Source organism: Epinephelus fuscoguttatus, linkage group LG17 (genome assembly GCF_011397635.1).
Source record: "Epinephelus fuscoguttatus linkage group LG17, E.fuscoguttatus.final_Chr_v1".
In the NCBI taxonomy this organism is placed as follows: Eukaryota; Metazoa; Chordata; class Actinopteri; order Perciformes; family Serranidae; genus Epinephelus; species Epinephelus fuscoguttatus.
The window spans coordinates 20,414,606-20,440,676 of NC_064768.1; the positions used below are offsets into that span (position 1 = coordinate 20,414,606).

The following is a 26,071-nucleotide window of genomic DNA, read 5'->3' on the forward strand; positions in this document are numbered from 1 at the left end:
TGTACATTTTCCTACAAAAAGGAATCCACCAAAATTCGTAAATATCCTCCATATTCATGAGCCAGTGCTTCGTGTATAACCCACAAATTTGGGAGGGCTGTGATCCCGTGACCAATGCACTGAGGGGAGTAAAGAAAGAAGCAGTTCCATCAGGAGGCAGGTGATAGATGGGTCACAAAACATAGGACTTTCTCCAGGAGACTGGTGTTCAAAACTGTGTGAACTTTGAGTGAACTATGAAACATTTAAAGGTACGTCCTAACCATACTTCTTTTCCTAAATCTAACCACAGTAACTTTACATATTTAAATGCAACCTACATAACTTTACAATGTCAATTATGTTACATCATTTATGGGGCGCTCATTCATTGTAAGAGCCGCTGTATGAGGATATGTTAAAGAATGTCAGGATGAGTCGATCAAAGGCAGAATAAGGTAGGACTTTTCATGCCTTCGCTTTACTAGGAAACACAAAATTTGCATATGGAGTGGGTCCTCTTCCACAGAGTCAGTAATTTCTACAGTAGCCTAGAAAGGACAAGGACCACCTTTCGCATTGGCCGCTGTTGTTCTCCTACACACTTGGCAAATGGGAAAAGTTTCAGTTCTGCAACTTCACCACTAGATGCCACTGAATCCTACTCACTGGACGTTTAACTCTCGGCAAGTAAGCAAATAAACATAATTCCTAACATTTTGAACCTTTCCTTTAAGGAATTTATTCGATTTATGGAGTCTGCAACTCGCTGTAAAAGAAGTATTTTTTATGCATATATGCAGTTATGAACACATTAAAATAAAACCTTTGATAAAACACCTCAACAATTTTTTGTAATTATTTTCTTTAAAATCTGCCTATTTTTTAATGGGATTTTTGAAACTAAGGTGGTTTAGCAAATTCATATTAGAAAGTGTAAGATGTTGAAATTAGTCTGCAAAAATGTAAATGTTAATGTACGATGTTTTTCTTAAATGAGCGCATAATCCCACTCCATGAACTAAAAAAACACATAAGGTGAAGCCCTGTAGTTTTTCACAGTGTGTCAGTGTAAACTTGCAGCAGGTACGGAAGCGCGGTGGTTAACCCTCTGAAACGGGGTTGAGCATTGAGTAATTCATTTTGTTCGCGGCTGACCTGAAGGTTCCCTGTCCTGTCCTGTCCTGGCTGCAGCCGCATCACCAGCCTGGGCTCTTCTCTCAGGAGGGAGGGCACGTCCACCGCAGGGAGGAGGAGGAGGAGGAGGAGGAGAGAGGTGACTGGACGCAGTTATGCCAACAAGCCGATTATTGAAGGCTACTGAGCCCTCTCTGTCAATTTGCGTCCGACCTCTCATGGTCAAACAAAGGCGGATATAATTCATCTGAGGCGCACGTTTTTGTTTCTTACTGGGAGGAGGATTCATTCATCTCAGGAAAGTAGGCTACTTTTTTTTAAATCCAACTGCAACTTTTTATGGATTTATATTGTGTGGAGAAAGCTATGGTTTCTATGATATAGACTTGCAATGTGTAGCCTATGTGTTAATCTGTAGACAGCTAACAGTGTGCTTAGGGCTGTATTGTAGTTGCTGTGGTGTCACTGTTTCATATTTTTAAACCACAGCAGCTTCATGTTTTTTAATTTTTGCATCCTGGATAGTGTTTTTTTTAAAGGAGGTGAACACTGAAATAATGCATCCAATGGAAATGGCAGCTACAGTGAACTTTAAGTAAACTTTCCACCAGGCCCCTACAAGCCAAATCACAGGGACAACAGATCCCTTTCTCTTCTGGTTCAGTTTAAAGTGCATGGTGTGAAAATGACCAGCCTCTCAAGGAGCATAGACGACCAGAGAGGCGCTGGCGAGAGCCCGTCTCACAAACCCGAGATGTCCAGGTACCGCAGCTGGAGCAGTCTTCGCTTCTCAAGATGGAGAAGTGGCTCCCAGAGGACGACCCCGCCTGGCACCCCCTCACCGAAGGTAGAGAAGAAGGCCGATGTGACCAGGACACTCCTCTCCTTGGTTCAGACTCACAATGATGACTACACAGCAGATCCAGATGGCCTGCTGGACATCAACGAGGAGGGCGAGGGAGACAGTGATAACCCCCCGCCTGACCAGTCCACCTACTTCCAGAAGCAGTTTGTGTCCATGCTGCAGCCCGGGGTCAACAAGTTCTCCCTGCGCATGTTTGGCAGTCATAAAGGTGTTGCTGCCGAGCAGGCCAGGGTCAAGAGCTTTGGAGTGTGGATCATCCACCCATACAGTGACTTCAGGTAACGATGAGGTCATCTTCATAGTTTCCTAATGTCCTCTTAATGGTCCTCTGTGTAGGATTTAGTTACATCAAATAGTGAGGACAGCAGATTGCAACCTGCTGAAACTTCTCAGTCCCAGTTAGAATTTCCTCAGTGTTCATTCTTCAGGAGGTTTCTCCTGTCCAAAACAAAGGGACCAGGTGATTAAAACCAATAACATGTTACAAATAAGTGTTTCTGTTTGGCGCATCACAGACGGACGGCAAGCCTAGCACCTGCAAATATGTGCGCACCGTTCTCTCTGACAATCTACCTTGTTTCTGATGCAGGAGTTAGGGAGGTTTTTACTGGGAGCCGAATTACTCACAGAGGCCTCCTCCTCTTCAAAACATACAGATCCAGTGATTTAAACCAATGAAAACACTGAATAAAGCAGTTTCACGTTACAAATCAGTGTTTTGCCGACACTGTTCTGCATGTCAGAGACGGATGGCTCACCTTCCCAAGTTCCTTTGTGCTTAACTTTTTTCTCTGATAACTTAAAATCCAGACGTTCAGGTGGTTTTTACCGTGAGCCAAATTATCTGCAGAGGTCTCTTCCTCTCTAAAACAAATGGACCTGGTGATGGAAACCATTACAAACACAGAATCAAGCAGTTTCATGTTATAAAGTGTTTCTCTGACGCTGTTCAGTGCGATGGCTGATGCAGAAGCATGAATGGCTCAATCTAGAGCCAGTGTGTGGTTTGTCTCTCGCAGACAGGCTGCTTGCCCATCACCTGCAAATTACGCTACTGTCGAAACATGGTGACGCATGTGTCCATGAACGAGGACCCGCTCCCTGCGTAAATATAAATGGCTCATTCTAAGATAGCAAAAATAATGATTGTTATTTTCAGGTGATTATACACCAAACAAAATATACTTCTTATATTGTATTTCTGGCATTATATCCCCCAGATCCTACACACTGGACCTTTAAATTTAGTGCTGTTCATGGGGAAGTTTGTCTACATTCTACACAATAGTGGAAGGACATGCATGGGTGAAAACACAAGTCAGTAACCTTCTAACACAATATTCTTCAAGTCGTCATTGATATTCTGTTAGTTTCCCTTGAAAGCATCCAGTTTTCATCCAATCAAACAGCCTGTGGCGGTGCTCAGATCCAATTTTTCCAAGGGCAGACTTCAGTACAGCAGCTGATGTCATGGTCCCTCGCACATGGTAAGGCGATGAAGGGATTTGATTAGTAATACAGTATATAGGACAAGATCATCTGGATTAATAATACCACCGGTGACTCCCTCTCTCTCTCTCTCTCTGTTCAGCAGGAGGGAGAACTCCATTCATTGATCCTGTCAATTTAAGTGATCCAATATATTCCATTTGAAAAAAAAAAACCTTTGCTCTGGTTTGACCTCAGTTTTGGAGGATTAATGAGATCATTCAGCTTTTCGGCCTGAGCAACATCTTAGCAGCGATGCTCCAAACAATCTGTCTGTGTGGTGACTAATAATAGCTGCCATCAAATTTAAACAATTTTTAAACTTCAGGCCCTACGCCAGACAGAGAGGATAACCCCGTGCAGAGGGATTATTGCCCAGAAGAATCCCTATAATTCCAATCTTGCTCTATTATGCAATAATACACAGACAGCTGAGGGGGGGATTACCGAAGGCCTGCTCTCCTTAAACCTTATGCTCCAACTTTCCCTTTAAAATGGATGAGTTGGGAGAGCACATTTTGGGTGTTCAGCTTTTCTGTTTAGTGGTTAAAGTTGGATAGAAGGTTTCTTGTAGCATTTTGGATCCAATTTCAAAGCTGGTAAATAAGCAGATTTGTAGATAGATAGATAGATAGATAGATAGATAGATAGATAGTGAGAGACAGACAGAGAGAGAGAAAGGCATTTTGGCTTTTATTCCCAGGTGGATGATAGACAAGTGATAGGAAATGAGGAGAATGAGAAGGGAAAATTATATGTAACAAAGGTCCCTTACTAGAATCCAACACAGGGTGTTGCAGTCACATTATATGGTACATGTTGTGTGATGGACTTGGAAGTTCCACTTACACGATGGCCACTATGTCAAATGGCTTTAAAGTCCGGCACACTCCCTGGGGGCCAGGTTTTCCACCCTTGTGTTTGGCATTCTAGCCGTTGCCATTTGGGTTTTTTGGAGCAAGAAGTGACCATATTTGTAGGAGAGGGTGGAGCTGTGGAGGAGTGAGGGGTGGATCTGACTTAGAAACCGAGTGTTAGGTTTAGGTTTTTGGCTGAACCCCAAAGCAGAGACGGGCGCAGGTGTATGGAAACAGAAGTTTATTGATGAAGGGAGAAACAAAACTGCAGGCAGTGGAAGCAGGGTGCCGACTGGCTAGGAGGTTGTCCACCAGTGAAGAGAGATGGCTCTCAGGAGGTGACACAAGGGCTAAGCACATGGAAAACTGGGCAAAAATACAAGTAAGCACAAAAAGTCACAAGGCACAAAAAACTCAATTAAGAAATCACTACTGAAGGAATATTGGGAAAGAGAACGCTTGGTATTACCCACTCAGATGGAATTATCTGGCAGATGTAGTGGAGTGAAGACCACATATATGTAGGCAGGTTGATGAGCTGAGTGGAAACAGGTGTACCTCATCAGCTGCAGTGGGAAGAGCCAGAAAAGGAAGGGGGAAAGGAAGAACACACAAAATCCACCCAAAAACCAAAACCAAAACCGAATCATCACACCAAGGATACTATCCACAGATAGCCTGTCGCTCAAAGCAGCCCACCCATGTTTGTTGAGATTAGCTATAAAGACCAAAACTGTTTTTTTTTTTTTGTTTTTTTTTTCAGGTCACAGAATGAATCTACATCTGACAAATCTGTTACAGTTGAATCCATGCCATAATAATCTGGGCTGCTCTAATTGCAATTATATAACAGTTAGTTCCAACAATTAATATGATTGGACACTTCATGAGTGCTGATAAAGAATATAACATCACTCGGACTTTTAACCATACGTAACACTCCGCTTTCCGCGGGTGTTCCAAACTGTTAATTATATTAACAGTAGGTGTTATTACATTAACAGTTGGTCGTTATCTGACGTTACCTTAGATTATACCAAATTTAACACCACAAAGATGAACATATTCCCAGAGATAACATATGAGTTCAATTATGTTAATGTGATGATAGTAGTTTTAAATTCCACGCTGACTCCGACCTGCATTCAGTGTCTCTGTCCATGGAAGCAGCCGTCTGTCCTCTCAGCTCCTGGGGAAGACAGAGGCAAACTGCCTTCACCAGGCTGACTGACAGCAAAAATATACTGAACCAAAATACCTTCATGTCAGCCCCACGGGAAGAAATCAGCAGTGTTTGTACTATTATTAACTATTACTATTGATTAATTGATTTTATTTCCGATCTCACTGTAGCAAGTGAGGGGAATCTATCGCTTACAGACAGACTAGGAGCTGATCAATCAATGTAGATACGTCAATAAATTATTAACAAATACAGTGGGATATCACACAGGAGGTCTGTGCAGGGGGTTATTGTGGAGACAACTAAAGCATTTCACTGAAGCATAACTTGAAAACGACGTGGTACTGTTAAATTTCTGTCGAGCGCTACTGCGGCCTTGTATCTACAACCGAATTACAGTCGTGATGATATTCAGAATAACAGCACTTCCTCTTGTTAAACTTGGTCTTCAACAATCTGAATTAAATATTAGGCCAACAGAGAAACATTTATGCAATGATATTAGATTTATTTAGGTAATACTGTAGATTTGGGGGCTTTTGAGAAAACACTTGCAAGCCACCACCCCCTGTTCAGCCCCTGAGTCAGAGGATCACCAGAGTCAATAGGGTTCATCTTCTGAGGAGCATGAATATTCGTTGAAATTTTTATGGCAATCCATGTTATAGTTGTTAACATATTTCAGTCTGGACCGTCACTGTCATCCAGCCACACCACTAGCATGGCTTTCAAGGGTAATAATGACAGAAAAATGGCAGATAGTTGAGCTAAAACTAAATCAATTTTATAAGCAGATTCAATCCTGTATTCAGATTAAACATAAAATGCTATATAATCACAGTCCCATTCATATTCCACCCACACTGTTATTACTAGCCAACACGTCTAAAGGTTTTCGTACAGCAGAATTAACTGCTTCTTGGTGTATACACACACACACACACACACACACACACACACACACACACACACACACATATACACACACTTCATGTAAACAGACATAATGCTGTCTAGACTCTTTGGTGGAGTTATTAGCAGGAAGCAACCACTAATCTGTTGCAACATGAGAGGAGCTAATAAGTAGTTATGTAAAACAGCATGTAGGCGCAGATGACATGGATGCAAGAGATTGATGACGGGATCAACATGAATGAGAATGAGGAACTAATCTATCGCTTCCTGTACCTCTGCCCTCAGTGGCTTAAGAAGACGGTCGTTTTCTCACAGGGTTCATATTGCGTTCACTGGAGGTTGACGGTAATCAAAAATATACTGGTACATATTCTGTTACTGTGCCTGTGTAATGAAAAGAGTGACTGAGAGCGAGACAGAGAGCCACACGATGTGATTGACACTTGATGGAAACAATCTGTAAGGAAACCCAAACCGTGTACCTGTGTTGTATAACGAGACACTAGAGACTTATAGGAAAATGGGACTTGTATGGCATGAAGCAGACAGTGCAGACGTCTCGGCTTCAACGTCCTGAAAGCAGCAGGCTGTCAGTCATTTGCAGTCGTAGTAACGTTTAGCTTTTCCACATTGTCTTCATATTGAGCCTGAAGAGGTAAATACCATGCATTTTTAATGAGAGGGGGTTCCTCCTGTGACAAGAGCTTGTTATGAGAGCAAGGATCACTCTGAAATGGGTCATTCCCTGGATGGCACACTGACCTCCTGACTGGATGATATCACTTGACCTTGATGGCTTTTTCGAAATACTTCACCCATAAAATGATCATTTGTATATCAGTTACTCACCCCAGTTTACATTAATTTCATAATGAAAACTTTGTTGTTTTTGCATGCCTCACAGTTGAATGGAAAATCCCAAAATGTAGAAAATTCTTAATGAATTGGTGTGAAAGGGGTCCACATTTAAGAACAGCAAAACTATATTAAAGCATCTGTTTACAAACTTGTACAGTATGATCCAAGTCTCATGTAACCAAACACATGTATTTAGCTTAAACCTTGCCACTACAGGGTTCCTACAGCTTAAGGCAAGTTAGATTTAAGACTCTTCAAGACTTTTTCAATGCCATAAGTTAAGAAAAAAATTGTCACATAAAACTGGGAAATACCTGATGTTCTTTGGCCAGTTTTCATGGCAATTTCTTATTTCTCACCTTGCATGTGAGATTTCACTGTCTTAAATCCATCGTGCCGAGTTTGAAAAACTTTTTGCATTAAATATACAAAGTCTCATGCATTACCACTTTGCGAAATCTTGGTTAAATAGCCATTTTTTGTGCATTTGCACTTCACCGTTTTGTCCAAGGTAAAGTGACAGCTAGCCGACAGAGCATCCTCTGCTCTGAGCATCCCGGCCAGCAGCAAAATGTGAGTTTGTTCCACTATCCTGATCTGTGTAACATTAATGTGAGAGGCATTCAGTCAATTATTAGAAAAAAGATACCAATTATTGTAAGATTTTATCATTTAACATTTCCATGTCTTTGCATTTTTTAGACTTTTGAAAGATAAATTTAAGATATTTTAAGACATTTCAATGCTTTTTCAGACTCCTTAAGGATCCACAGGAACCCTGCATTCAAAACAAGTCCAAATGCAAGTAGTGCACCTGGGCAAGCATGTGCATTTGTGCTCAGTGGAATGCACAAGCAGAGTTCAAACACGTTTGCCCAGGTGCGTTAACTGTCTTTACATGAGGCTGTTAAAGTGGAAATGTTTCAAATAGTAAAGTCTGAGCAAAAACACATGTGTTTGGGAAGTACTGAGCATACAACTGGAGACATAAGACTTCCATTAAACCACCGGAGTTGTGTGAGAGATTGTAAATGGATGTTTTGATATAGTTTAGCTGTTGTTGAATATGGTAACCCTCTCCTTTAATTCATCAAGAATTTTCTACGTTTTTCGATTACTCTTTCATGGAAGCATGTGAAAAAAAACAGTTTTTCTCATAAATACAATGTAACGGGGTGAGAAATTGATATACAAATGATTATTTTGTGGGTGGAGTATTCCTTTAAAAGAATACTTTGGCAGTTTGGGCCCATTTGTTTTCATTCTTTCTCGCTTTTATATCTTGTTGTATAATTCATACACAAACAGAAACGCTGTGATTTAACAGGGCCACTAGCGAGGCAACTAGATCAGCCAAATATCTCTTTTCACCAGTTCTTTACTGGACAGACACGCGAGTGGGATCAATCTACTCATTTACCTAATCATATTTCCAAAAAGTATTCCTTTGTGTTGAAACTCTGTAACTTTCAGTGTCAAGGGAAATATCAGTGAGAGCACTGCTCTGTTTTTCACATCTGGAATGCATGTAATGTGACCTCACTGTATGTCACCGGTGTGTCTTTATCAAGTTACCATATGATAAACAGTAGAGACACACTGACGCACCCGCAGCAAAACAAACGCTGCCTGGGTGACACCAACAGACCCCATAACAATTCAGTTATCTGTTATGTGAACAGATTTCATCTATAAGCCCTATGCTGCCAGCAGGGATAAGGCTTTTAACCTTGGCGAAGCTCACTGGGCTGCTTCCTGAACTCTGAACTCAAAGAAGTTCAAATCGGGCGATTAACTTGACAACCAGCTCCATTACCAGGATTCGCTCATATCCGTACACACACGTATATACCAAGAACACTTAAATGTATGAGCCAGTAAGAGGAGTTGTTTCTGTGTTCACACTGCTCTCAGTTTGTAATGTATTTGATTTTTTTGTGAAGCTTGTACATTATCGATCACACATCAATATTGTCATTACCATCATTCCTACGTTTTATTTATTGTGTCTTTGGTTATGAATCTCATAATTTAATTCAACAGAACTTTTCTGTTAGCCTGCAACAGACAGACTAGAAATAGGAATATTCAATTTGTTTCTTTTCTTTAAATATTATTATTTATTAACAAATTTAAGAACAATTTGGCAGCACCTGTACTTACTAGTGGTAACAGCAAATGTGGTTTTCAGCTCACAGAGCTCTGGGGCAGCAAAGTGAACTGTTGTCGTTTTAATTAAGAAGTCAGGCAATCATTTGGCCTTTCTCCATCATTCTGTGAGCAATCGTTATCTGATTTCATGCTGCACACGACATGTGTCTGTGGACAGCAGGGCACAGTCAAAGGAGTCGGTTATCTTGCTATGGTTGAAGGTGTGCAGCCTGTTGCCTGCAGCTTTTCATCTAACAGCTCACTATAGTTCCATTACTCCCTACAATATTTAAAACTGATCAATTCCAAAAATGACCATTTATTGTTTAGTTAAAGGGTACCTACCCGTACCCTCCGATCCTCTTCCTCCATCCATCTCTCTGTCCCCTCTGCTCGCCTTGTCACCATGGGGGGCCGAGCATTCAGCCGCTCGGCTCCTCTGTTTTGGAACTCCCTCCCCCCTGACCTCCGCAACACAGACTCCTTACCCCTCTTTAAAACCAGACTGAAAACCCATCTGTTCAAACTCTCATACTCCGTCTGATCCTTGCACTGTCCATTGTATTTTATTGTTTGTTTTTATCCCTGTTTTTATGCACTTCTGTACTTTTGTAAGGTGACCTTGAGTGCCATGAAAGGCGCCCTTAAATAAAATGTATTATTATTATTATTATTATTATTATTATTAAAATGTTCATTTTTAATGTGCACTCTTATTTGGAGTATTCAGTTTGTGTATTCTGACAAAGAACTGATCTGTGAGCACTACAGACTCGTCTTTGCTGTTAAATCCTGTGCACAATGGACACTGAATCTATCTGTATAGCAGTAGTGGAAAATGGTTTGGGGTTTAGTTGTACATAAAATGCTCACTGCTTTATATCTGGATGTCTTCAACCTTCCACCACTCGTGTTCTGTCCAGGTTTTACTGGGACATTGTGATGCTCCTGTTGATGATGAGCAATCTGGTCATTTTGCCGTGGGGCATCACCTTCTTTGAAGACCAGAACACCATGCCCTGGATCACCTTCAACGTCCTCTCTGACACTCTCTTTCTCATGGACCTGGTTTTCAATTTCCGCACGGGCATCCCGGGAGAGGATAGCCACATCATCCTGGACCCCAAAGAGATCCGCATGCACTACCTACGCACCTGGTTCGTGGTGGACTTTGTCTCCTCCATCCCCGTCGACTACATCTTCCTCATCGTCGACCTGGAGTCCCGGCACGAGTCATCTGACGTGTACCGCACCGCCCGCGCCCTCCGGATTGTGCGCTTCACCAAGATCCTCAGTCTGTTGCGTCTTCTCAGACTGTCTCGCCTCATCCGCTACATTCACCAGTGGGAGGAGGTAAAGGAAGGAGTAGAGGCATAACTCCCTGCAGACATACAAACATCAGCTATTCAACTTTTGTCCAGTTTAATGTCTCTTTCCTCTATACCACTTTCTCTCTCTCAGATTTTCCACATGACTTATGACCTGGCCAGTGCTGTGGTGCGTATAGTCAACTTGATTGGCATGATGCTGCTGTTGTGCCACTGGGATGGCTGCCTGACCTTCATGGTGCCTATGCTGCAAGAGTTCCCCCCAGACTGCTGGGTATCCAAAAATAACATGGTGGTGAGCACATTAATAAACATACTCACACACATGACTTATGATATGTATAAACATGGAAAACTTGGAAAATATCTATGTCCTAATTATGGGGAAAATTTCATTTAAACTGAAGTGAATACTTATTCATTATTTCATCATAATCTAAAATCTCATTCTTGATATACTGTATGCTGAATTGTATTGCCTGTTACGGTCACAGCTTGTTCAGCTGACCTGCTGTGCACTGACCAAAAGATCAAAAAATTGAGTTAATGATTGTGGGAAATGCACCTTTTTGCTTTCTTGCCAAGAGTTAAATGATAAGATTGATACCACTCCCCCATCTTTCTCATGTAACTCTGGTAGGCATTGGACTATATGAAAATTTCACATCATGATTATCTACGCCAAACTAATTGCAATTCACAAATAATCCTGATAATCATCAAAATATGCTTAAAACTCTTAAAGTGGCACTAAAATACAGTGGAATCACTTAACCCTATGTTTTGTTGAAGGTATACCATGCATGATGGTTGGTTACCATTTGTAAACACGCTCACTAGTGAAAGTGAAAGTAAAACCCGACCTCAGATTCAATCTTGTTTGGCGTTTTGCTTCGTTACATAATATGCATTTTTCAGGGCAGTTTCTCTTGAATGCCTGCTGCTTACTGGCCCTGGTGGCTACCTTTTTATAAAGCCCCCACCTCAGCTGAGAGCTGTGAGGGTACACACCCTTAAACATCCTGAACACAGAAAATAAGAAAATACATGCAGAGGGCAGAGTCTCTGCATAAAAATACACTCTTCTCGTGGGTTGTAAGTGATGATTGAGAGGGGTTATGTTACTTCTGCATGAGTGTATACTTTGTTGTTTGTTTGGATATTTTTTTTGTGAACATATTTTTTTGTGGGAAAAAAAAATCATTCAAAGCCAGCACTTTAACTATTTGAAATGGCATCATATCTTTTGATATGAATTATGCCAATACTTGATTAACATCTGTTGCCGTTTTTGAGGTTGATGCATAGAGATGTGCAGAGTCTCCTTAGTTACCTAGCAGTCTCTTTGGATGCTGCAAAATATTCATGTTTATCCTGATAATGGAAATTCCCCCAAAATCAACATATTGTGAGTGTTTTTTATCGTAATCTCCAATAAAATCATATCTTCTGATCCCTAAACTGCAGCAAGCAAGTGAATAAGTGTATTTCCCCAAACTATTTCTTTAATTACAAGTGCACCAACTGTGTTTATTGTCCTTATAATTCATTAGAAATTATATTATTCAAGGAAACTTTTAGGAAATTATTACGATCTATAAAATAATGTTACCGAAAACGTCACTTATGCTGCATTCGTTTGGCCTCTCAACCAATTTAATTATGGTCATAAAGTATATTTTTTATTACAATACCACCACAGTAACCTCTTGCCTTGTTTTTATTCCTTCCCAGAATTCCACATGGCACCTTCAGTACTCCTACGCTCTGTTCATGGCCATGAGTCACATGCTGTGTATAGGATACGGTGCCCACCCTCCAGAGGGCATGACTGACGTTTGGCTCACCATGATCAGTATGGTCGTGGGGGCCACGTGCTACGCTATGTTCCTTGGTCACGCAACTAACCTGGTCCAGTCATTGGATGCATCACATCGCCAGTATCAAGAGAAGGTAACCACCTCTGCACTGACTGGAAAAGATTAACAGACTAAAACATTTTGACTTACAGCTTCAGTTACTTTGTGCGCAATATGTCCCAGGAGCTTCACGTGGATGCTAATGTGACTCTGGCTGTGAGGTTTAATATCACAGCCATGTTTTATATCACAGGCTTGCTTACTACTCGTACTTTATTCGTGGAAATTGTGCCAAATGCCTAGAGAATATGTGTATTATCTAATGGATTTTGTGGCCTTACTGTGACCCTTTCTGGGGATTTTCGCAAGATAAAGCAGCTCGCATGATAGACAAATGGTGGCACCTTTGTTTTGGATCACTGTTCGCTAATGCCCATTACAAATGAGTTTGTAATCCACTTTAAACGGGGGGAAAAACTGCAAAACAAATAGAGTAAATGCATAATTGTTGTACTCAGAAATAATTCAGCAAACACATGGTAGAAAATGTGACTAAATGCGACATCTGACATCAGCTCTGTGGAATTTCACTTGTGTTCTCATGAAGGTCAAATCTCCATGTGCTTTGTACAAATGTTTTCAGTATAAGCAAGTGGAGCAGTACATGTCGTTCCACAAACTGCCGGCAGACGTGAGACAGAGGATTCATGATTATTACGAGCAGCGATTCCAAGGCAAGATGTTCGATGAGGACAGCATCCTCGGCGAGCTCAGTGATCCACTGAAGGAGGTGTGTTAGTTATTAAACCTTCCATTTGACTTCCTGTTTCTGGCCTTGTCTCAGTTTTTCTTTTATTGACACATGTCCAAAAGATAAGTTATCAATTATCAAAAGAGTTTCTGATTATTTTTCAGTGAATTGACTTATTGTTTCAGCTCCAAATCAACTTTTAACCGGTTAGAATTCCCTCAGTGATCATTGTTCAGGAGGTTTTTAATGTGGGCCGAATTATTCGCAGAGGTCTCTTTCTCTCTAGAACAAATGGACTAAAACTGGTAAAAACTCTGAATAAAGCAGTTTAACATTACAAATCAGTGTTTCCCTTACCCTGTTTGGCACATTGCAGATGGGCAACTAGCCCAGAACTAGCTAATGTGTGCTCACCTTTTTTCTCTGATACCTTAAGATCCAGACATGCAGGAGGTTTTTACCAGGAGCCGAAATATCTGCAAAGGTCACTTTCTCCCTAAAACATTTTAAACCGGTTAAAATATTGAATAAAGCAGTTTCGCGTTGATAAATCCATGTTTTACCAACACTGCTCAGGGGGCTGTGAACTATGGTGGGCAACACAAAAATTAAAATGGCCCTATCTGGAGACAGTTTTTGGTTTGTCCCTTCTGGCCTACTGTAGAAACATGGCAGTACAACATGGTGAGCTCTGTGGACAAGGACCCACCTCCTGTGTAGATATAAATGGCTCCTAAAGTAAGAAAAACACAAGTCTTATTTTCAGGTGATTATACACTAAAGAAAACACACTTATTATATTAAATTTCTACCAGTATATCCCCCTAACTCCTTTAAAAAATAAATAAATGATATCAATAGAAAACCTAGAGATACTTTTTTTTCTACTTTATTCAAAATCTATCATGTGAATAGACGCTTTTAGTTCTGTTAAATGCCACTACCATCCAAACAATTTTTATACAAATACATTTTGAAAGCATTCAAATTATTAAAATATTCCTTAAATAACTAGATGGTAACGGCAGTCGGCCAATCAATTGAAGAACGCTTGCAGTCATTGGCTGCAAGCAAAACTGAACAAAGAATATGTTTTTTTCTAGATCTGGATACAAAAAGGATCAACTGCAGGTATAGTTTGACAAGTGAAGTTGGAGCACTACTTGGTACTAGGTTAATATTAGTCATTTTCACTATTTATTAATATGTTCATTTTCAATTATTCCTGGATTAACTGATTAATGTTTGGTCTAAAATGGTCAAATGGTCCCCAAAATTTTGGGGACTTGTTTCAAAACGTAGTGTTGGGCAGTATGAAGTTTTGAATGCCATATTTTTCACTATTTTTCTAGTTTCACTGACTTTAAGACTGATGGAAAAAATCAGCACATCAAACAATCAAGAGTCACAGCACCAGCCTTGTTTTGTCTTAACAGCCAACCAAGTCCCAAATATATTTAAATTACAGTAGACAAAGGGAAGCTGCAGATCCTCCCAAAATGAGAGTTAGAACAAGATCATGTTTTACATTTTTGAAATAATACAACTAAGAAATTATCAAAACAGTTTCCTGTTTGACTAATTGATTGACTAAACATTTCAGCTTTCAAACAATTTCTTCATGTCTTCTCTCTTCCCTTTCTCCCCATCGTGCAGGAAATTGTCAGCTATAACTGCCGGGGCCTCGTAGCCAACATGCCACTGTTTGCCAACACCGACCCTCATTTTGTGACAGTGATCCTAACCAAGCTGCGCTTTGAAGTTTTCCAACCTTCAGACTTGATTATACGAGAAGGGACGCTGGGTCGGAAAATGTACTTCATCCAGCACGGTACCGTAACTGTCATCCCGCGTGGCAGTAAGGAGATTACGCTCAACGATGGAGCATATTTTGGAGGTAAATTATTTGAGTTCAACCTTCAAAACATTTTCCCATCAGATCTGTATGAAGCTCTGTGGTTGTGTTTCCTCTTTGTTGCTGCTCTCCTGCAGTTAAAAGGGCTCTGGACGACATTCAGAGCGCATCTGTAATTCAGAGGTTGTCTACACATGGCTCTCAACATGGTGGTGGCTGAGCCTGTGTCTAGCAGCTAACGGTGCGAATAAAAAACCTTTCTACAAATATCACTGCGCAGACTGAAGTGTGCATCTACTCATGGATGAGAGGCTCATGCTCATAGCTTATCTATCGCAGCAATATCTATCAATAGCATGCTACCTTTTGTGTGGTGGTATGGTTGGTGGGTGTAGTTTGGTAGAAAGAAAATAGTTCCTACATGAAGCTGCCCATAACAAGTTCTGTGTATTATCTCGAGTAATATGGTCATGATTTCTGTAAAGAGACATTGCTGTTTTTCAAATGTATTTTTTTTTGGCACTTGAGCACCACAAGCCGAGTGCCATTTAGTTCTGTTATATTTGAGAGAAGGGAGACATCACTACAGCTGATATCTCTTACTCTCGACAACTCACATCAAAACAATCTAGGCTGATAAATAGCGCTACAGGTAAGAGGAAAAATATGTGTTTTCGATTGTAGGATCAATTACCCCTTTAACTCTTGAAAATAGTGTATTTTCCAATGTATATACACAAACTACGGCTTAAAAGGTTGAACTGACTCACTTCCTTGTTCCAGAGATCTGCCTGCTAACCCAAGGACGACGCACAGCCACTGTGAGGGCTGACACCTACTGTCGCCTTTACTCCCTGAGTGTGGACAGTTTCAATGAGGTCCTGGAGGAGCATCCTCTGATGAGGAGGGCGTTTGAGAGTGTGGCTGTGGACAGACTGGGCCGGGTCGCTCGCAGACCCAGTTATCAGCCTCCCCCAGCTGACTGACTTCCTCAATAAACAACAGACTCCTGTCAGAAATGCGGAGGATATTTGTAACACTGCGACAGAACTTAACAAAGAAACCTTCAATGGAAATGTTACCAACTACTGTTTATTATAGTGCTCAGTGATGGACAACCTGATGGAGACCCTACGTTTTATTTATTAACACGTTATTGCTGCACTTGATTGAAAATACGCACCTTCAGTTGATTTAATTTTGGATCTCAATAAGCTATGTGATCATTTTGGTGTTAGATCTTTGTACACATTTCATGTTAGATTAATTGTTTCAATGTTTGAATCAATGAATCACTATTTTCTTGTTTCTTCAGCAGCTGACATTTTTGGTGGTGCGTGTGCTTTTTACCAATGGCAACATTAGCTTCTCCAAATGTAAATACCTCTTTAAGAATCATTTTTAGTTACATGCTTGCTTCCTGAGACTGCAGTTTCATTATCCATCACATCACTCATACGGGATATCAGAAGCACACAGGATCACCGACTGAGCGTCATACAGCTGTACGTAGCTCTGACTCTAATGACCCTTCAGGGCTGTAGGTTGCATCAAGTCACGTTTTAATACCAGTGCTCACTGAGGATAAGCTGCAGTGATGTAATAACTCTACAGAGTATGTTTGTACACAGTTATACATCACTGTTTAAATTTATATCTGAAGAGATAATCTGAAAGGTCTTTGCATCTCTACAGTTCAGTATTCAGTATTACAGACTTTGATTTTTCCCCACACATAGATTTAAGTTACTCACTTTCCCTTTAATTTGCACCTAAATCTGTTTTCATTTTCTGTGGGCAAGTATTTTGCGAGCATAATTTTGGCTTATTCATTTTTTTTTTATGTAGATTATGTCGTTAATTAGCAAATAATTCTTAATAATTTCATATTTCCAAAGAAACTGTGACTCATTTTAACATATAACTGACAGACAAAACAAACATCTCATGTATGTGAGCTGTTATTACTGTGTTGATTGATAGTGTTGTTTTTTTTTCAGGTAGATGTGATGCATCCATTTTACAGTAATGTAAATTTACATACATATGCATGTTTGTAATTTAATATCACTTCAATTTGATTAATATTAACCCTGCTGCTCAGCCTATCCTCTTTATTTAGACTTTCTAAAGACTGATCCTCATACTGATGATGTCATGTAAATACCAATATTTCTACCCTTTAAACATGAATATAAAAAATGTATTTTGACTATGACTTTGTTTCGGAGATGTTATTCATAACTGCCAATGCGCGCACGCACACACACACACACACACACACACACCACAGATGAAAGATATATTTAGATGTCCCATTTAAGTAAAATAAGTAATATCACAAGACAAAGACAAAGACAAAAATGATACTTGGGTATATTATTATGTGCTAGTATTGAAGGCAGAAGTTGCCACTATCTAGAAGGGCCCTGATGCAGTATTATAGATTATATTATATTATATTATATTATATTATATTTTATGTTGTTGGGGCAGTAACATATTAATATTCTAATGTTGAAGGTAGTTGAGGTGGAGCTAATTTTAACTCTTAAGTAGGCCCCTATGGTGTTGAGTATAGTCTACATAGCAAAGAGTCATATTTTATCACATACAGTTGAAGGTGATCTTATATTTTGTTTATTTAAAGCCTTTTTCAAATGAGTAAATATAGCTGTCAGAGTTGGAAAAAAACACACTATTTCCCTCTGAAATCACTTAGAATTGAAGTGTAGCAGTAAATGCAAATACTCAGGTACTGCAGAAGCACCTCTAAACACACACACACGCACACGCTGACCTTTAGTGCGGACAGACTATTGTTATGAAATATCAATCATCGGCATGTTGTGCAACCAAAACATTTAAATAAGCCTCCATAGCGCAGCAGCTGAACTGTGTTGTTGATGACAACTTCCGGCTGTGTCCATCCACTTCCTGTTTGATTTCGTAAACTCGGGACGAAGAGAAGGTAAGAAGGGCTGAGTGTTTGCTAACTGACTACTTATCTAAACTACTTATCATTTGATTTCTTCAATGCAGCTGCTATTGCAGCTAATAGTAGCGAATTCATTGATGTGATAACAGTCTGATATTTGAATGCAGTGTCGTAAATCCGCTGCTTTTATTCTGACATTACAAGGTTAACCGCTAGCTAACTTAGCTTAGCTCCAGGCTAGCAGTAGCTAGCAACATGAGCATGGGGGTCAGTGTGTGTAGTTAAAATGACACTCAAGCGAGGCGAAAAGGTTTATATGTGTCCCTGATTATTCTATTTCTTCACAAGCGCGTTGACCTAAAGTACATCACCTGAAGGTGGACCGGTAACATTGCTTTCAGTCGCTCTCACCTTTGTTAGCTAACTCTCAACACCTGACATAACAACATCACATAACAAGTTACACAAGGTTTCTGTCGGACAGTGTTATTCAAATACATATTGGTTCCACCATAAAACATGTTAACACACATTAAACAAAGTTAATCCAGTGTTGGTTACTTTAATCGTGTTTAAATATAATGCTACTGGAATAAAATTACTGTTTTGTTTTGATGCTGCTGCATGGGTTGGAAAAGCTGTGGGGCAGTTCTGACAAAAGATTGTTATTACAGCATGACTACTTATTAAAACTCAGATGTATTATACATGTATTATTGATACATGATAGGGCAATAATAATGTATACAAATCCATGATATATCTTGCCAAGGAATATAATTTATAGATCTGATTGGTTGAAGAGTCCACTGGGCTATTGGAAAAGCAAGATGGCACTTACATTTACAGCTAGCACTCATCAGTTTGCAAATATCTCCCAGAAAGATACATGGTGAAAGTTTTCCTACATTGTTCCCCATAACATACCTGAGTTTTGGCACCAGTACCTAACATATCTTTTCTCCATGCCTCATGTGAGAAACATAAACATGTTTTTATGCTAAACCCCTTTTTTTTTCATTTATTAAAAATTCTTTCACCAATGTTAAATGTTACATATAAAGATAAATATGACTGACGAATTATTAAACACAAGAATCAGACAACACAATTCGATGCATTATTCGTATGTATTCAACAGTTTGCATTGTGTAATGCTATGGACGCATTCTCAAAAAAACAAAACAAAACTTAATACCACCACTACTGCTACTACTTTTAGTGTAGATGATGCATGATATTATAAATAAATCCACCATGTGATTCTTCTCTGCTTAAACTTCCAGGAATACAAGGGAAACACATTTTACTGTCTTGTATTTGAAAATGATGTGTGAATAAAGCTGTAACAATTTGTTCATTAATCAGTGAGTTCGATGATCAGTTATTCATGAAAGTAATTTTTTAAACATCAGTGCCTGAAATTCTCTGGTTTCAGCCTGTCAAATGCAAGAATTTATTACTTTTGTTTGCTTTATATGATTACAAACTGAATACATCTGAGTTAGGCTATTGGTCAGTTGAAAAAAACTTTTTTCACTGTTGTCTAATATTTAAATGACCAAACTATCAATCAAAAAAATAATTGGCAAACAATTAATTTGAATAATTAAGTTGATGCCCAAGTAGGATTATTCTTCTTCTCTTGTTAAAATAATGTTATCTAAACTATTAATTTGTGTTGTGCCATGTCAATGTCATGATATGGTCTCTCCTCCGTGCAGGAAGAATGTTGGCCCTGTCTCGAGCAGTGGTGTGTGGGGTGGCCCGTGCTCCAGCTGCGGTCAGTCAGGGTGGAGTGACTGCTATCACCCGATTCAACAGCACAGCACAGGTACCTGGCCTAGATTTTGTTTAAAGTGAAATTTAAATCGTTACAGTAAGATTAACATTTTTTATGTTTGTCTCATTTTCCCAGAGTGCTCCCAAGAAAACAACATACGGACCTCTGGCAGATGAGGACAGAATTTTTACAAACCTTTACGGCCGCCATGACTGGAGGTAACACACCTGATATTACTCTCATGTAAAATCTTAAACATAATATCCATGTTGATTTGATGGATCCTCATTCACAATACAAATTAATGTGCTGAGCAATAAAAGAAAAGCGAGAGTATGCATGTTTTTGACCTAAAGAGTCCTTTTAGGATTAAAACACACACTCCTCACCTGCTCATGCTTTTGCTTCAGGCTGAAGGGGGCGCTGAAGCGTGGTGACTGGTACAAAACAAAGGAGATCCTTTTGAAGGGAGTCGACTGGATTCTCAATGAGATCAAGGTTTCTGGCCTTCGTGGGAGAGGTGGAGCTGGTTTCCCTACTGGCATGAAGTGGAGCTTTATGAACAAGCCCAGCGATGGCAGGTCAGTGAGGACACAGATGGACACAGAGGACACACACCGGCTTTTTTATGGTTCTTGCTAGATATGTCAGTAAAGAAAGTCTATCTCCCTTAATTTGCCCAAAAGTGTTTATGGATATAACTGACAATCAATCATGGTCAATGTATTGATTTTTCATTAAAAACTAACCAAAGTTAAAGTGGAAGGAGACAACTTTTCAGCTATCTAGCCATGCTAGCTAATGCTGTCTGCTTATCGGCTCCTCAGTCATAACAGAACACAGTAACTTTTACCTCTGCTTATTTTAGTAAGGTCACTGCAACATGTTCTTTGTTTAGAGTATCAAATAGACAGTGGATTGAAGATGTTTGTTTATGGCTTCCAGTCTTAGCAAGTGTGGCTACTGCGATAGCAAGCCTTCAGTTTTCCAGGATAGTGCCTGGTGACAGACAGAATTGCATAGTGTAAGCAAAGCCTATGAGGAACCAGTATAAATGTACATTATAAAACATAAACAAAGAGCGTGTTTTCTTGCGGTTTGCTATTGTTAAATCACCAGTGGTGATAGTAACTGTTCTGTCATCATGATCAAAGAGATGATAAGCAGACAGCATGAGATAGCTAGCATGCTAGCTACTTGACAGTTATCTGTTCCACTTTAAAATTGATTAGTATTCTTTTGACGTCTTTACATACTAATTAGCTTGATATATTAGTCAGTGTTTTAAAAGACAAAGTTTTCTTTTCATCAACTTAATCCCTGCTAGACATGCGATTATTTTTTGTCAACACTTAAGAGCAGGTCAACCACATTTGAATGGATGCTTTTGGACTGTTTGGACTCACCTACCACAGTGGCTTCTCTGTGCTTAAAAAAAATTGTGTTATTTAACCCAGTTCTTATTTCCTACTTTAGGCCAAAGTATCTGGTGGTGAACGCAGATGAGGGAGAACCTGGCACCTGTAAGGACAGGGAGATTATGAGGAATGACCCACACAAGTTGGTGGAGGGCTGCCTGGTGGCTGGGAGGGCCATGGGCGCCCGTGCTGCTTATATTTATATCAGAGGAGAGTTCTACAATGAGTCGTCCAACCTGCAGGTGAAAATGACAGCATGAAACCTGACATATAAACTATAAAATGATTGTACATTTCTAATGGATATTTCACATCACTTCATTGAAGAAAGAATTGCAGGCTACTCATGACTATAATAATTTGTGTATGTGCAGAAGACTGTGTAAATTTCATCCTGTTAAAGCACCATATTTTCTGCTTTTAGATCGCTATCAATGAGGCCTATGCTGCTGGGCTCATTGGAAAGAACGCCTGTGGCTCTGGTTATGACTTTGATGTGTTTGTGATGCGTGGTGCTGGAGCGTACATTTGCGGAGAGGAGACTGCTCTTATCGAGTCCCTGGAGGGGAAGCAGGGGAAGCCCCGTCTGAAGCCCCCATTTCCTGCTGACGTGGGTGAGTTCCAAAGCACTAAGGGGGTTTACAAGTGTGGGATAAAAAAACACATTTTGGGATGCCGTGGGATGGAAGGTAGACCAAAAAATTCCTAAAACAAATGCAGCTGCGATTAAACCATAAAAGTAATCTCTGACCAGGGGCTCATTTATTCTATCTCGCATGAGAAAATAGATCTGTTAATTTCAAATGTTGTAACCATCGCCGCCCACATACTTCCATGTGACATTTATGTTGACGTAGATAAATCCACTCAATGTACAACAACAAACAAGGCGGCAGCGGAGGGGATCATAGTAATATACCGTTTAGTGGAGGCGGCGTTGTAGACGATGGTGGCCTGTGAAGCCACTACATACATCGCAACACGTGGACAGAAAATTTGTTTCCCTATATTACTGATTTGTTTCGTTCTGCCATTTATAAAATGTCTTGGTTGTGTCCTACAATCATGTCTCACATGAAATTCGCTACACTGACCCCACAATCTCCAGTGGTGCTGCTCCATTTTGTCCGTATCCCTAAGCTTTCAGAAAATGTGCAAATAATGAACTTGTAATGAACACAGAGTACAGTTGGAAGGTTCTGTCCATGTCCATTTAAGCATCTTACTTTGAGCATAAATGAGCCTTAAGTTGTCAATGTGGAACTGAGAGAGAGCAGAATTCAAGAGCTTGCAAGGATGCCATCACAAACACTGACACATGCGCACACAGCGAGGAAATGAACCACAACAGCCACATCTGAAAGCAGTGTACCGCAGGTGGCAGGCATTTACAATAGCGCAGAGAGGCGATGGTGGGATTTAATGCTTTATGGTGTCACCAGTTGCAAAATAGGTGTCACGCTAAGGATAGGAAGTTTGCCCCTGGCTGCATGAATGCACATGCATTCAGTAAAAGTGGGCCTACTATTATTATGCTTTAGTTGTAAATGAATGTGAGAGACCAAAAATGCAGTCTGAAAGAATTTGTTTTGCATTATAACTTTTGCACGGAAATAGAAACTTATCCGTATTCACCAATGTTAGAAGGCGTGACCTAGAATACACACACAATAAAATACTTGATGGTGGATCTACATTATAATGCTTTGTTTTCACCCAGGCAAATTAAAAATAGAAACTTGTGGATTGTTTTATTTATTACCTACCTTACAAACAACCTTAGAAAAACAGTCAATTGATAACTGGGACGGCCAACATTTATCTCAGCGCAGTTTAAATTGTACTACAGGATGATTTGGGACAGTGGGGAAAAAGTTAATTTAGAGCCCTGGGATAAGATATTGAAAAACATTTCTTCATCCTTCTAGTTATTATAATTTTTGATGTGATTCATTTGACATATCAAAAAAAATATATAGATACAAGGGCATACACTGCAAACGTCTGCTGGGCTCTTGTTTTTCTTGCCAAACAAAAGTGGTCCTGAAATATCTACCTCTCTTCTGCTGTCTTAAAGGTGTGTTTGGTTGCCCAACAACTGTTGCCAATGTGGAGACCGTATCCGTGGCACCCACCATCTGTCGTCGTGGTGGCACGTGGTTCCTGGGCTTCGGCAGGGAGAGAAACTCTGGCACAAAGCTCTTCAACATCTCTGGCCATGTAAACCACCCCTGCACTGTAGAAGAGGAGATGTCCATCCCTCTGAAAGACCTCATCGAGAGGCACGCAGGTACACATGAGACCAGAAATGTTTCACTAAATGTTTCTTACTTGTATCATACGAATAATTTTGAGTTCAGAATAACACATTGGGTCTCAAACTGGGTGACAGAGTGAGCTGTTTGTGATTACTTTATGGCATGAGTTACGGGATTTTGTCAAAAAAGTCTAATGAATGGAAGAAAATTCTTTTTTCTAGTGAATTAGTAAAGCCCTCCTTAAACGATTAAGTTAAACTGGTGGAAAGGGAAAACCTAAGTGCATCGTTTTTTATCTGCACCAAGGGGGGCATGGACCGGGAAGATTAAGATGGCTTAACATAAGCACACAATGAGCAATGCAGTTTTTTTTTTTTTACTTAATTGAAACGAACATCCGTCTGGTAGGTGGAGTGCGTGGTGGTTGGGATAACCTTCTGGCTGTAATCCCCGGTGGATCCTCAACTCCCCTTATTCCCAAGAATGTATGTGAAGACGTGCTGATGGACTTTGACGGCCTCATCCAGGCTCAGACTGGCCTGGGCACAGCTGCACTCATCGTCATGGACAAATCTGTAAGTTTGTCTTCTCTGCTGCATATTTCATCATGCATGAGGAAATCATCAAACATCTGTTACATCATCTGTGGATTTATTGTTTTATGCAGACTGACATTATTAGAGCCATCGCCCGCCTGATTGAGTTCTACAAGCATGAGAGCTGCGGCCAGTGCACACCCTGCAGAGAAGGTAAGTGCTACTTGAGCATCACTTTATCCATCAGCTGCTCTGCACTTAAAATAATACTTAACCACTAAAACAAGTCTCTGTAAATGAATTACTCACCTTGTGTTGCACTGAATCCAGCAAAACTATATCGAAACATCCGCTCGCAATCTCTCCAACAACCCAAGTCTCATTTATCCAGTCATACACTCAGTATTTCTCCAACACATGCACTTTCACTAAAATGATACAATCTAAAACCCTTCTATCATGAGTAGCACACCCTGAGCCTGCCTGAGCATGTGCATGCATATGAGGTCCACTTGAACAGGGTTGGAACGTATATGCGTGCCCAGGCGCGCTATTTGGCCTTGTATGAGGTGGTTTGTACTGACATGTTTTAAATCCCTAATGTTTTAGAGAAAATGCATGTGTTTAGGAAGTACTGCACATACGATTGGATAAATTAGACTTGGATTATACTGCATGAGTTGTGTGAGAGTTTTAATACCTCTAACAAAATTTCTCTTCCATGTGCTTCTGCAGGCGTGGACTGGATGAATAACATGATGTGGCGTTTTGTGCGAGGCGATGCACGGCCAGCTGAGATAGACATGATTTGGGAGCTCAGTAAGCAGATTGAGGGACACACTATCTGCGCCCTGGGAGATGGTGCAGCCTGGCCAGTGCAGGTAAACACATGTCTATTCATCTGCATATTAAGAGGATGATTCAAAGAATTAATAGGGGATTTGGCATTTTGCAGGCTGCAGTTTGTGGTACTGTGAAATTATATTGCATTAAACAAGTTTCCAATGTTTCATGCACCCCTGCTTAAGGTGGACAGCGATGACAATAGAATTTAACCAACAGCTCTCTAGCAGATTAACACAGACTGAATATAATAAGATTCATAAAGAAAAGATTTATTGCTGGGCTGTTGTATGGGATTGCATGACATTAAGCTAGATGGTTGCTATGGCAAGTAAACTCCCAACCACATACAACAACCTCAAAAAAAATACTCCAGATCTCTTATCCCATGTGCCTTTCATTTTTAATCTGAACATTAAACCTTTGCCGCCTCCTGGCAGAGGTTTAATGTTCAGATTAAACCTTTGCCGCCTCCTGGAATTAACAGTTTCACTGCTTTTTTCCCAGTAAATATACACTGACATGCTGTTTGTATTACAGCCTCTGTCATTCTCCTGCTTTAATAATGATTAAAAATCTCTTTTTTTCTCTTTTTTGTGTTTTCAGGGATTGATCAGGCACTTCAGGCCTGTGATGGAAAGCCGAATTGCTGAACACCAGCAGCAGCAGCAGGCCAGGGCTTGATTCGCTCCTCCAGCTCTTTGAACTCGTTCCTCTGCCTCATTTTCCTTTAACCCTGTGCCCTTGCCATTGACAAGTTATTTAAAGCGATAATGTGCCGTCTTATCACCTCATCATCAAGTTTTACATTGATGTGTCTGCCTTGTCTGATGAAATCACCAATAAAATTCTATGAACCTTAAACTAAACTTCTGTATTGTCTTTGTAGTTTTTGATATTAATCTTTTTTTTTTTTTAAGTGTTTTACTTTAGGAAAATAATGAAAAAGAACACTGATAATATATATTGTACAGCACTGTAAGAATTATGCTTCTCTGTTTTCTGTTCAATGTTTAGGCATATAATAATGCGTAGTAAGCAGTGAATAGCAGTGAAGACCTGCAATTTA

The 26,071-nt window shown here is 40.1% G+C and overlaps 2 protein-coding genes across 2 annotated transcripts; both read left to right on the top strand.

Annotated features, from left to right (window-relative positions):
- The first annotated feature begins 1,801 nt into the window (after nucleotides 1-1,801).
- Nucleotides 1,802-16,362, top strand: hcn3 (hyperpolarization activated cyclic nucleotide-gated potassium channel 3). The gene is made up of 8 exons (XM_049602281.1): nucleotides 1,802-1,945; nucleotides 2,100-2,259; nucleotides 10,357-10,786; nucleotides 10,895-11,056; nucleotides 12,496-12,714; nucleotides 13,264-13,410; nucleotides 15,028-15,268; nucleotides 16,010-16,362. Exons 1-8 carry the CDS (start codon nucleotides 1,912-1,914, stop codon nucleotides 16,210-16,212), a joined length of 1,596 nt encoding a protein of 531 aa, XP_049458238.1. The 5' UTR covers nucleotides 1,802-1,911; the 3' UTR covers nucleotides 16,213-16,362.
- Nucleotides 16,363-18,153: 1,791 nt separating this feature from the next.
- Nucleotides 18,154-25,871, top strand: ndufv1 (NADH:ubiquinone oxidoreductase core subunit V1). The gene is made up of 11 exons (XM_049602279.1): nucleotides 18,154-18,197; nucleotides 19,889-19,998; nucleotides 20,083-20,165; nucleotides 20,358-20,528; nucleotides 21,424-21,607; nucleotides 21,790-21,979; nucleotides 23,443-23,655; nucleotides 24,032-24,198; nucleotides 24,291-24,372; nucleotides 24,895-25,040; nucleotides 25,609-25,871. The coding sequence occupies exons 2-11, from the start codon at nucleotides 19,894-19,896 to the stop codon at nucleotides 25,684-25,686; spliced, it is 1,419 nt and encodes a 472-aa protein (XP_049458236.1). The 5' UTR covers nucleotides 18,154-18,197; nucleotides 19,889-19,893; the 3' UTR covers nucleotides 25,687-25,871.
- Nucleotides 25,872-26,071: the final 200 nt, after the last annotated feature.